The sequence below is a fragment of the Perca flavescens genome, chromosome 9 (assembly GCF_004354835.1).
Source record: "Perca flavescens isolate YP-PL-M2 chromosome 9, PFLA_1.0, whole genome shotgun sequence".
Lineage (NCBI taxonomy): Eukaryota > Metazoa > Chordata > Actinopteri > Perciformes > Percidae > Perca > Perca flavescens.
The window spans coordinates 32,914,727-32,927,823 of NC_041339.1; the positions used below are offsets into that span (position 1 = coordinate 32,914,727).

Genomic DNA, 13,097 nt, shown 5'->3' on the forward strand with positions numbered 1-13,097 from the left:
CTCTCTAAGCCTTTCTCGCGCTTGCAAAATGTGAGGTGCACTGCCCTGATCAGACCCATTACATCTTATTCTTGCTAGGCAACCATCAAATCACCCATCCTCAGCCAACCTTTATCTTGCTCTTAAATAAATGAAGTCAGACAATGTTTTTTGCATTTTATTTTTTTACTTGAGGTGTTCAGGTTATCCGTCAAAAAAATGAGAGCCGCTCAGCAATGCAAAAGCAGCATGCAAAACACTTTCCTCTCATTGAAAACAGTAACAAGAAGCCGCCCCAGGATGCTAAAACACACTCTGTCTGATCACGGCCTCACACGTTTTCCAATACTATTACAGCATCACGCTACTTTTGCCTTAACTTTTGAGTGAAAAAAGTCATATTCCATATGGCAACAAGAGGTCCTTTACCAGAAAAACATAGGTATTTTTTTTGCATTTAACAAATTATCAGTGCCATTCCTTGTGAGAGTATTATTTAAAGCAATTATTGATTTATCTTGGCTAGGGAGGTGTTCACATTTTTACTGTCCACTAAAGAGGTAGATATTTTAGATTTATCTTAAAATATGGACTTAAAATGAACATGTTTCAACTTCCCAATATCACCAGGAGAAAACCCAAGCCAGTTGCACGACTATAGCTCTCATTTGTCCCAGTTACTGTAGATGATGAGCCACTGCAGTATTACCACCACTTGAATAGCCATAAAAGTGCCCTGGTTGATTTATCAGTTCAACCAATTGGCAACAAAAAAAAAGGTTCATTGGAAAATAGTGAAATGTACACAATTCTGTACATGAGTAAGTAGCTTACCTGAGAGTATCACTGTAAGAACATCAAATTTAGGTTATTTCGCTGTGCAGCTTGGTGAGATGTACTTTTGAATTAATTTAGCAACTTGAATCAAATAATTGTTGGATTGGTTCAGCAACTATGGTACAGTTAGTTCTGACAAAGCATTATGAACATGCTAGAGCACGCAGTCATGGCCGTGACATAAGCAACAACCACCGAGGCTAATGGTTACGGAGTTTGTCATCGTTTTCAGGAGCGATGACTTATGGGTGTCCCTGTTGAGTAACATTGAGCTTACGGTTATGAATAAATTGCAAATGCTCACACTTGTGCATGGCGTAGGTGGTGATGGGCATCATGATGATAATGGTTACCAGTAACAGCTGTGATGTTTCGGGGTTCCCACTACTCTGCCTGCTCTGAATCCACCAGAGACATAAACAAATAAAACTTTTTTCCAACTTCAGTCACGTATGAAACCATTTGCACACGCGCTTTCCCACTCTTAATTCCTACTCGTGATACACATCAGTCCTCAGAGACTGTGATGCTCACTCACAAGCCTGTAACATAGTCTCAGATGGTGAGTTGGCGTAGTTCAAATTGTCATTTAATCTCTAAAAATGTCTAATGCTCGCGGAGTGAGGGGCACATTTTGTCACGGCTAATCTTCGGCATACTTCTACCAGTTGTTGTTATTATCACTGCTGCATATTTTCAGACATGGGCAGAGCGCTGCTTTAAACAGGATGTACCAAAACGTTGGGTTTGGTTCCAAATCGGATCCATATGAAGATTATATTGTGCCCCCATCTGTTAGTAGTTCGTGTTGAATTATTTGCTACATGCTCTGTTTGGGGTGAGTTCACTTGGCCGCAGAACGCTCTTGTTAGCAGTTTGGAAGCAGCTTTTATTCCACTGAGCAGCACTCTGCAGACGGATCTACGAGGGTGAGAATGTCTGTCACCTGCAGAAATCCTTGTTGAGAAAGACCAGGCCGCGGGATTAACTTCCTGGATGCTGAACTGTGTGGTTGTCTGCTAAGACGGCAGACTTAGCAGACAAGAGTCTGATTTCAACAGATGTTCTCCTGCCAAGCTCAGATGGAGATTTCAGAGGCCAGGCATGACGATGATGATGACGAAGATGATGATGATGATAATGCAAGGCACTTCTCTGCGCTCTTCCTGTTTAGCCCTGGGTATCATTTGAAATGTTTCAATACCAGAGTTTCGGTAAAGAATACAAAAAATTTAGTTTAAGGAATTGTACATTTAACAAAGTACGCCCGACATCTTGGTGTTTAATGTCTTTAACACAAGCAGCAATACAATAACTTTGCATAAATAACATCAAAAATGATATCTGATCAAGAATACTTAACAAAAAGACCAATTTGACAGAGCTTCTGATGTTAACTTTTGATGCGTGACACTCAAAAAGTATGGAGGTGCAATGCTCCGCCCTACTTTGTGGGTCCAGGTCTCTCAATGATTTGTAGCTGGTCAGCTGGATTTTTACCAGTGGTGAAGTCACAAAAACGTGATTAATGTACAGGTAAAAACAATGATCACCTTTCATGTGGTGAAACCTTGCTACATTAATAATTGGTAATGATTTTCTGTGTCCGTTTTAGAACAGGTTTACCAAAATGAGGGTTCTCATGTCTTGATCCCTCGGCCAATAAGCCAATTTATGCTTTCCGCATTTGTGTGACGTAAATATCATCTGCCCATGACCGTGAGAGTCGGTGTGGACCAGCGTGCAGCCAAGTTTGTAGTCTGGTTGTGTAATCTTGTTACAAAACAGCATGGTGGCACACTGCTAGAATAATAACTTCTCTATCTCCAAACACAAGATGTATCAAGAAAACACTCTTTTTATTGGTTGCCCATGCAAATTCGCTGGTTAAAGTTTGGCAAAAGTATGGCCGGGTTGGCTCAGTTGGTAGAGCAGGCGCACATATACAGTATAGAGGTTTACTCCTCGACGCATCTGTCAAGTGAAAATAAAGGCCTAAAAATGCCCAAAATAATAATCTCAACTAGAAACAGGAAGCACATTCTTGAGTCACTCAAAGACTGATGGCACCTTGACTCGGTGCGCCGACAGTTTTGTTGTCGTTACTTAAAATTCCTCATGGCGGTGACAGAAACTACACACTACAGCTTGAATCAATGGGACACTGCATCACAGTTGAGTTTGTTTCAGTTCATGGGATTAACATATGCACACAGACACTAAACAAAAGTCTTCTTTTTTTCACTACTCTGCAGCACGCCAACTTTCTTGCATTTATCTTCCCTTTTTTGGCATCGGCCTCTGACAGACTCATATCACATAAGACCCGCCCTCATGGCATTTATTAACCAATCAACAAGGGACATAAAAAGAAGTGGGACACAAATCCTAAAACAGGTTTAGTCTCTAACAAAAAAAAAATAGTCTCTGTAACACTTCAGACCAGCGTCGGTGTTCGTGACGAGAACAATTGATGTTTCTTTTATGCCAGCTATGAAATGTTCTCCATTACAAACCCTAATCAATATAATTATGAGGCAAGTGGATTATTTAATGTAATTGTGGAGTAAGTCACCCTATAATAATTACATTCAGCTCCATGATAAATTATGTCTCATTGCTGTAGGTAATTAGTCTGAAAATGTTTCCAGTTATGGCTTCAGAGCCAAAAATGGATGTGAGTAATGTACAGAGCTGCTCACATGAGAAAGAGCTGTTTGTGCTGCCGTTACAGACGGAGGAGAAAATGGGCTTTCATCTGCTGCTGGGCTGCCTGTATGTGCACCATGTGAAGTTAAAAATAAAAGGACCCAGAATTGAACCACGTTTTCAAACTGAGCAGCGTCCCAGTCTGAATCGGCCTGTACTTGTTCACTATGTGTGTGTTCAGTGTTCTTGCCTTTGTGTGTAATCAGAAGAGTGTGATTAAGCGCCGTGGAGCCTCTCTTGAGATGTGGGTCCCTGCTCTCTAAAGGGCTGAACTATGCCAGTGCTGCTGTGAGCGTTCCTCTGTAATAAGATCACCCAGAAAAGACATTTTCAAGAGGTTCAACGTCACTTCTCTCCTTTTTATATTTGGCCGACTGTGTACTTCGAGGTCTCGGGCTGTTTTTTTGTGGTTTGGGTTGGCATCTTCCAATTAATGGAAATGTGATGCCATAGCATCTAATATTTTATACAAAAATGTGCTTCCACTTTGTGGCAGTAGTTTGGGGACAATAGTTAAAGCAGGTTGGTTTGTAAGAACCATCCAACACCTTTTGGGATAACCTGGGTCTTCATTTGTAGTTCAGCTTTTGATTTTCACCGGTTTAATAGCATCACTGAAACAATAGTCGGATGGATTGGATCAGACCGTATCATGTTTTCTATTATTTTCCCCATAATAACTGAGTTTACATTCTTTCATTTACTTTGTTATAGAAGCAACAGTGGTAAGGTTTGCCTTGTTTCAATAGTGAATGAGCTTATTTCATTTATTGTTTATTTTATAGGGACAAATACAGTCTGCATAGAGAATTGCACAACAGATATCCACTGCAATGTATCACAGCATTTATAGCTACTGCTAATTTTCAACGCCCATTTCTAGAAGGGCCTTTAAATAATATAAAAGATGTTCAGACAACAGACATTCATTCTCTTGACTTTATAGAAACAGAAGTATGACTCTCCGGCATACTAACATATACTATTCCATGCAGTTGCCATATTTAGGTTCTTTGGTTCACCATGATGGAGAACCAAACCGTGAAGATTTGCAGTGGAGATGGCTTTACTAAATGTTTGTTAATGAAAAGGACAAGATAACTGCCGTTTTTAACTTTCTCTACCGGCAAAGTTCTTCCAGTTTCCACGCGGTATCTCCGTAAGCCACCGTTGCCCCATCATGTAGTTGCATTTTCCAGTTACTGCGTGGCTACATCCACATACTCTGTAGCTACACCGTAATCCCTTAAAGCATTACTATAAATCAACGTTAACACTCTTGTGGCTAAATTGAAGGAAATCCCTGCATCCAGCATCCAAAATATTGTGGAAAGCTTCTCCCAGAAGTGTGTAGGTCAGTGGTTCCCAACCTTTTTTCCTTGACGCCCCCCCTACTCATGTATAAGAAAAGCTGAGCCCCCCCCCCCCGAAACCGAAGTTGAGGTAACTCTCGAGATAGATCCTTACTTTCTTTTTTGATACAGAGTTATCAGCACTGTTAGGTTTCTCCGCCATGTTTCATTCAGAAAATAATGATGCCATGGCAGCAGGAAAAACGAGGATACAACAAAATATATAGTTTTCATACAGACTTTTGTATACATATTCTAGGGTATTATCATAATTTGTTTAACATGTGCAAATATATATTTTTTTTTTACCTCAACCTCAAACCAGATAAAGACTTGCGCCCCCCCTGTGATCTTTGCCGCCCCCCCTGGGGGTGCCCGGACCCCAGGTTGGGAACCACTGGTGTAGGCTATTATAGCAGCAGTAACTGCCCAGTGGGTTTGGAGTGAGATGCTCTCAGCAATCACATGTGAGTGAAATGCGTGGGTGTCCACATACTTTTGGCCATAAAGAGTGACCAGCACATACTTTTTGAGAAAGCTCTAAAAGCAAAACAGAAGTCTTTGTCATCCTTTCAACAAAGGATTTTCTTGGAGGATTCATTCATTTTGGAGTTAGCTGCAGGATTAAGAAACCTAATCACCACCGTATCAGTTAATTGAAAAAAGGAGATTCTTCAGTATCAGGTTTCCCTACAACGCTTTATTAGACCCCTTGAGGCCAACATGGGTGATTCTGATACAAACATAATACAGATGATGCCTGAGAGAAGGAAAAAAAGTTAAGATGGAAATAGAATTGGGAGAGGGAGAGAAAGAAAGGGAGCTTTATAAACATAGAGGACGTACAGGAAAAAAGTTTTTTTTTTTTTTTTTTTTTTTTTTTCTGTCTCTTTGGTGGTCTCAACCAGGGTCTCGCTGGATCTTGAACCCGGTGCAAAACACAACAGGGGGGGAAATGAGTAAGGGGTTGAGGAGGTAGGGAGGGTGAGTGGGGGGTCCAGGGCTGGGGGTTACACCACCAGAGTCCCACAATTCATCATCCTCTGGCACCGACGGGGGCTGTCTGGACAGATTGGTGGTGGGGAGCAGAGAGGGGGGATTGATGGCCAGCGAGACTCTGTGACCTCCCTTTTTCCCCGAGAGGTGTGTGTGTGTGTGTGTGTGTGTGTGTGTGTGTGTGTGTGTGTGTGTGTGCATCACCCTCCATCCCTTGCATCCTGTTGAAGACGTCAAGTTTGGACATTGAGTTGAATCCAGTATGTCTTCATGTGAGGACGACACATCAGCTGGCTGCAGGGTTCTCCTCATCAGATCAGACATGACGGATGATTTGTTTGTTTTTCTTCCCCCTCTCTCTTTTTCCCTGTCTCTCTCTCTCTCTCTCTCTCTCTCTTCTTTCTTTTTTTTAACAGGACTTCCTGCAAGGCGACAGTACCAAAGCATATCAGAGGTTGGGTTGGAAGCCAAAGGTTACTTTTGAGGTGCGTGTCACACATCCGATAGAGCTGGAGGACGTGGTTGAAGTCAATATGGTCATATGAATGAGGATATTTTGCCACACGAGTACAGACATGGACAGACAATTATTTGATGATATATAATTCAGCCACAGGCGGGACAAGATAAAAAACCAAAGAATATCTTTGAAGGATTTCTGGCAGATCTAGAAAACAATGGACTCTGCTGGAGATTGAAGTGTCTGAATCTGTATTTCTATATGTATCTACGTATGTAGAAGGTGGGTGGGTTAAGCAGATTATGTGGGTGGGCTAGTGAGATGGATAGTTTTGTGACCAGACTACAGATGCCCATGTAATCCGCACAAGAAGCAACTGAAAACCAACAAATTAGCACCAAATGCGAGTACAGGCCTACTTTCATGTCTTAGATAGTAATCTGATGTGACCCTGCTGTATGTTATATGGGAAGGAATATGAAAAGATTTTCACCAGAACTTTGTGATGGACAGCATGGAATTTAATAAAAATAACAAACCAAAATATGTTCTAATATATTTCAAGATATGGCAAACTTATGCAAAGCCACATATCAACCATAAATTGTGTTCAACTGTATTTTTGTTTTTTTAATGATATATATTTACTATTTGCTTGTAAGCCTTAATATAGACAACATAATTAAGTAAAACAATAACATGATATGTTCATATACTGTTGCGGCCAAAGGGATAACATTTTTGGGTAAATATGATGCCCCTTTGATACTGGTGCCAAAATTATAATTTTCTGAGAAACATAAACATAGTTTTCTTTAAAACAAACCATCAAAACATTCTTAAATGTGTGGCCAAGATAGCTCAGTTGGAAGAGCAGGCGCACATATATAGAGGTTTATGCCTCGACGCAGAGGGTCGAGGGTTCGAGTCCGAACTGTGACGATTTCCTGCATGTCTTCCCCCTCTCTCTCTCCCGCCTTTTATAGCTGTCCTATCCATTGAAGGCGGAAATACCCAAAAAAAATCATCTTTTAAAAAAAATAAATAAAGTTGTGTTAACACAAGCAGCAAAAACAAGAGAAAAAAGGTTGCCAACATTTTGAATGAAATCAGGAAATAAGTGAACAACACTCAGAATGTGACCTGACTCTCAATGCCAGTTTTCGGTACTTCACAGTTTTCCATATTTTGTGCACTAGACATGTTTTGGTCGGTGTAGAAAAAAAACAAGGTGGTTTAATATCCAGCCTAATTCATCATTTGTCATTCTAAAAAGTACATTTCGGCAGAAAGTCAACAAATGATTATATTGAATTATTGCTGATACTGAACAGAGTTTGCATCGTCATTAATGGTAGGCCTACTATAAAACACAATGTAAATATGTTTAAAGAAAGCATTTTAATTACAATTAGTTGCTTTACGGTGTTTTTATTAAGAGATGTATGTCATTAAAGATGAATGGTCAACCTTTTCAAAGTTCGGAAATTAAATGGTAAGGTTGTACTCTCTCTGCAGGAGCTGGTGAAGGAGATGGTGGATGCGGACGTCGAGCTAATGAAGAAAAACCCAAACGCCTGAGTCCAAACCAGTCAATCCACCCGGGAAGGGAACATTTTAGCACTCCTGTGTTCAGTGAAAGGAACACATATTTTATCTTTATGACTTTGACCAAATGAATTGGGTTCTTTCTTCTTTGTTGAGGAGGTTTAACTTAACCTTGTATTGCCTTTGTGTCTTGGGTCTATTTCTAACATTTTATTTTTTGTTTTGTTATCACATAGCAGAGATGCCTTTGTATATTTCCTCGCTGATCATGTTATTATTTATATATGATGGCAAGTTTTAAGGGTTTATGTATGTCTTTTGTTCTTCTTTTTCATTGTGGTTGAATTGATTTAAACGTCAAAGTTGACGTTCTTTCTGTCAGTGGAGGAAATGGCAGAATATATAAATAAATATAATAATGAAGATTTGATAATTTATTGGAAAATGGAAATCAATGGGTTTATTAACGGTCTGACATATAAATGAACAAATAAACTGTTTGCTACAATAAAGACTGGTCTATTTACATGTTGTTCTAATCTTTGTCTGAGGCTACACAAAATTGTGATAAATGATGTAAGATGGAGATTTGGGGGACTTCCGGTTTGGCGATGTAGGTGTGAGACACAGAGTAAGTGGGCTCCCGATTGCGAAATTATGAAGCCCACTATGGCCACGCCAAGACCTGCCCTACGAAGCAGCTTGATTGGTTGGGGTTAAGCATTTGACCATGAGTGGTAATAAGGTTAGGATAGCCGATTGGTCAGGGGATAGGACCTGTACTAATGGGGTTACATTACCTTGCGTAAGCATGGGCGCCTGGCCAATAAATGCTATTGAATGGTGGGTCTTGGCGTGGCCATAGTGGGATTCGTAATATCGCCTCCCGATTAACTCTCTTAAAGGTCCCATGGCATGAAAATTTCACTTTGAGGTTTTTTTAACCTTAATATGCGTTCCCCCAGCCTGCCTATGGTCCCCCAGTAGCTAGAAATGGTGATAGGTGTAAACCGAGCCCTGGGTATCCTGCTCTGCGTTTGAGAAAATGAAAGCTCATATGGGCCGATCTGGAATCTTCTCCTTATGAGGTCATAAGGAGCAAGGTTACCTCCCCTTTCTCTGCTTTGCCCGCCCAGAGAATTTGGCCCCCCCATGAGAGAGAGACATCATGGCTTTCAAACGAGCAAAGTGGCAGTTGGTCAAGGCCACAACCCCACTTTCCACCTTGCTATCAAGATATTGATATTGCATTATTATTTTTTAATTGTTGGTATGGATATATGCACACAAACCTTTACACAGTGTTTATGACAGACCTACTGTAATTTCTATGCATCAAACTGGTCTTTATTAAAGGTTGTCATTCTTTTACCAATATACGCAGGCTCCTTGGCGTCATTCACTCCTCGGCATCCTGAGGTGGTGATCTCCTTGGATGCGGAAAAGGCGTTTGACCGAGTTGAGTGGCCATATTTATTTGCGGTATTGGAAAAACTTTGATTTGGACCAAAACTTGTATCATGGATTCGCTTTGGTAATGACTAATAAACTATGTTCCAAGCCCTTCCCTCTGTCAAGGGCTACGCTACAGGGTTGTCCTCTTAGCCCACTGCTTTTTCGCTTTGGCTATTGAACCACTCTCTATCATGTTGAAACCCTCACAAAACTTTAATGGAATCTACAGAGGAAATATGGAATATAGAGTGTCCTTGTACGCGGACGACTTATTGCTCTACATTTCGGACCCTGTGCCATGCGCCTCTGACATTGTGAAAATGCTGGATCAATTTGGTAGTTTTTCAGGTTATAAATTCAACTTTTCAAAAAGTGAACGTTTTCTGGTCAATAATCCATCCCTTACAATTGCAGAGTCAGCCTTGCCCTTCCCTCTTTTTAGGTCAGGATTTAAATATTTGAGAATCAGTGTTACCCGTAATCTATCTGGTCTTTATGACAAAAATGTTACCTTGATTAACAATCTTAAAACTGACCTCCAGAAGTGGAGTCTATAAAATCTGTCTCTGGCAGGCAAAATTGCGTGTATTAAAATGAATGTACTGCCCAAATTACCGCCAAGAACGGGACTGGATATAATTTTGCAAATTCCTGTGCTCATTAAGGGTCTTACCTCACGGATATATAATACTGTCATGTCTCTTTTTTTTTATTATCACTTAATAAGATCCGAGCAGACTGGGTTGAAGAGCTTGGAATAGTTATGTCTGATGGAATATGGAATAATGCCTTGGGTAGGGTAAATGGGTCAACATCATGTGCTCACCTTGGTTTAATTAAATTTAAGGTTCTTCATCGTGCACATTATTCTAAGTCCAGGCTGTCCATGATCTACCCTAACGTAAATTACTTATGTGATCGTTGTCACACAGAAAAGGCAGACCTGTCCCACATGTTTTGGTCTGTAACAAGCTGAACACTTTTTGGACTACGGTATTCCAGAGCTTATCTGAGGCATTTGACAGAGATATCCGGCCTAGTGCTGAAATTGCTATTTTTGGTGTTCCAGGGGAAGGTATACAAATGACAAGTAGACAAGTTTGCCTTTGCAACTCGTCTTGCGTGGAGAAGGATTTTGTTAAGAGTGGAAATCTGAACATTCACCCAAAGCCTCAGCTTGGATGAATGACCTGATGCTATTTCTAAAGTTATAAAAGATTAAATATTCCAGTAGAGGGTCGATCCACAAATTCCATAAGAGATGGGATGCTTTGGTGTTTTATTTTGAAAGGCTCAAGACTCTTCCCGAAAACTAAGAAGGAACTGCATCCTCCATAACTAACCCTGCTCCATTGTTTGAGCTCTCAGCATACTAGAGTCTAATGATAAGAGCTGAGGGCAAATTAGTCTATATACTTGTCACAGACATCCTTTATTCGTACCTCTAAATATGTATTTTTACATGAATTTTTTGATATTGTTACTTTATTTTAATATATATTTTTATTTTGTGTATTTATTTACTTTATTGCCTACTTGGTACAATACCCTGTATATATGTTGGAAATAAGTACTTTTTTTTTTTTTTTTCCCCAGTATAACTATTATTTGCATAGGCAGTATGTGGGGGGAGCAAAAAAGCCAAATGTTTGTAAGCAATTGCAAATAAAAAGATTTATAAAAAATAAATAAATAAAATAAAGATGGAGGTTTGCCGCAGATGGTTATGTCTTTTGGTTTTTTTGTGTGTGTCTTATCCCTTTAGGCTTACCAGTGAACGTGTGAGAAATGAGGGCAGCAAGAAGCAAATCTTCCTCCATTTAAATACAGGTATGTCTGTTAGGTGTGTGTGTGTGTGTGTGTGTGTGTGTGTGTGTGTGTGTGTGTGTGTTTTGCCCAGGTTGTGCAGAGGTCGGCTGGCCCAGCTCCTGTCGTTTCTCTCCCCTCTGCTCGCTCCGGCTTTCCAGGGTTTTTATTTGCGAGCACACTGCGCTCTTTTATTCGGCAGGAAGTGCGTTTTTCCCGGGGAACGGAGTCCCGCTCTCAAACGCCTCTTGTCTGTCCAGACTGGCTGCAGTAGAGCCTGGATCCCGACCTGCTCTGGTCCTGATGATAGTCGTTAAGTTTTACACTGATAACAGCAAAAACACTTCCCAATTACATAGGTTATTTAAACCTATTGAGATGTCTTCTTAACATATTTAAGATTTTGCCTCCTTAATTCGCGATTATAATCTTTAAACTGCTTTGAGGGGAATAATTCAAACATTTTCTTTTAAGCAATGCGGTTTGCATGGCAGCACGTGAATCTCACTCATCTTTAGAGATTATTCTCACTTGTTTTTGCAAAAAATAAGTCCGTAACTGTAATTAGCCTACAAAGTGTTATTTTCAGCCAAGTTCTCGTTTTCTTTCGACCCCCTGGAATATTAAATATATATGAATATAATGCATACATAGGCTTAATAGATAATATTATGTTTGGGCCTATCATCATCTGTGAAGCCTCAGATAGCTTAAAGCTGTGGATGGATTTGTGTATTTTAGTATTTTGGGGAATTAATTAGTTGTGGAATAGGCTGCGTATTCAGATCAGCTTAGTTTAAGTAAAAAGAGCACATGTAAAAACACTCAGTTACAAATGAAAGTCCTGCATTCAAAATCCTACATAAGCCCTTAAGTAAAAATATTATCAGCGAAAGTAGGCCTACTAATGAACTTAGTCAAAGCTGTTATCTGTCACTGTTAGGCTAATATTAAAATAAATCCATTATTGGATTATTGAATCCGAAGCATTCAGGTTAATCAGAGTTAACCTTGTAAATTGTTGACATCGTTTTAAAGCAATGCATCATATTTATGATCTCTGATATTTTATATAGCCTATAAAATCTTAATTTGTAAAGTAACGAAAGCTGGAGTAAAAGTGGCAGTATTTCTACTGTATAAAGCAGCAGGAAATATACTCCAAAATGTACTTAGGTATGTGTACTTAGCTATACTCTCCAACACTGGTACTATTACTTTGGGGTTGAGCTGTTTGACATTCAAATTGTCCGGAGGCCTGAGTGTCTCAGTGGTGTGAGTGGGATCGCCTTTATCTGTCTGCCTGCCTGCCTGCCTGCCTGTGTGTGTGTGTGTGTGTGTGTGTGTGCCAGTGTGTGCCACAGGACATTTTAAAGTGTCTCTGTGATCGTCCCGCGCGGCGCTGCGTCTGTGCGCGGACTCTGCATTGGGACCAGATGTGGCTCTGAGGTCGTCCGGGCCCCTGAAACCGATCGGAGAGCAGGCAACACACACACTGAGCCTGCAGCGTCCCGCAGGTGCACCGCGGATCGCTCAACGACAATTAGGCCGAGCCTTGTGATCAGCTTTACTGCTGGCACTCAAACAAAGTAAAACTATTCTGGATTTGGTCCACTAATGTAAAGAAAATAATAATAATAATAAAAGAACTTCAAGCAGCTAAACAAACATTTTAAGGAGATAAAACGGTCGATTTAAACTTATGATTCCATAAGTCCTTGTAAGATAAGAATATTTCTGTTTTTTTTTTCTTCTGTCAAATCTAATGGACTTCAGGGGGAAATAAACTCTCAGATTAAACCTCCAGAAGGAGGAAGAAAAGATTTCGATCAAAGCAGCAATTTTAAAACTGTACATTATTGTTGTTTCAACTGCTTTGAGCACATTTTGACAGACTTAAAAACCACAGCATTTTTTTTTTGTCATAAAAACATATTCTAAGGAATCTAAATTCG

The 13,097-nt window shown here is 40.1% G+C and overlaps 1 protein-coding gene across 1 annotated transcript in view; it reads left to right on the forward strand.

Moving 5' to 3' along the window:
* The window catches only part of gmds (GDP-mannose 4,6-dehydratase), a 183,671-nt gene extending 175,269 nt beyond the window's left edge, over positions 1–8,402 (forward strand). Inside the window, exons 10-11 of the mRNA XM_028587738.1 lie at positions 6,290–6,358; positions 7,852–8,402. Coding sequence (XP_028443539.1) covers positions 6,290–6,358; positions 7,852–7,914 — 132 coding nt within the window. The 3' untranslated portion in view covers positions 7,915–8,402. The remainder of the gene's footprint in view (positions 1–6,289; positions 6,359–7,851) is intronic.
* The last annotated feature ends 4,695 nt before the right edge of the window (positions 8,403–13,097 follow it).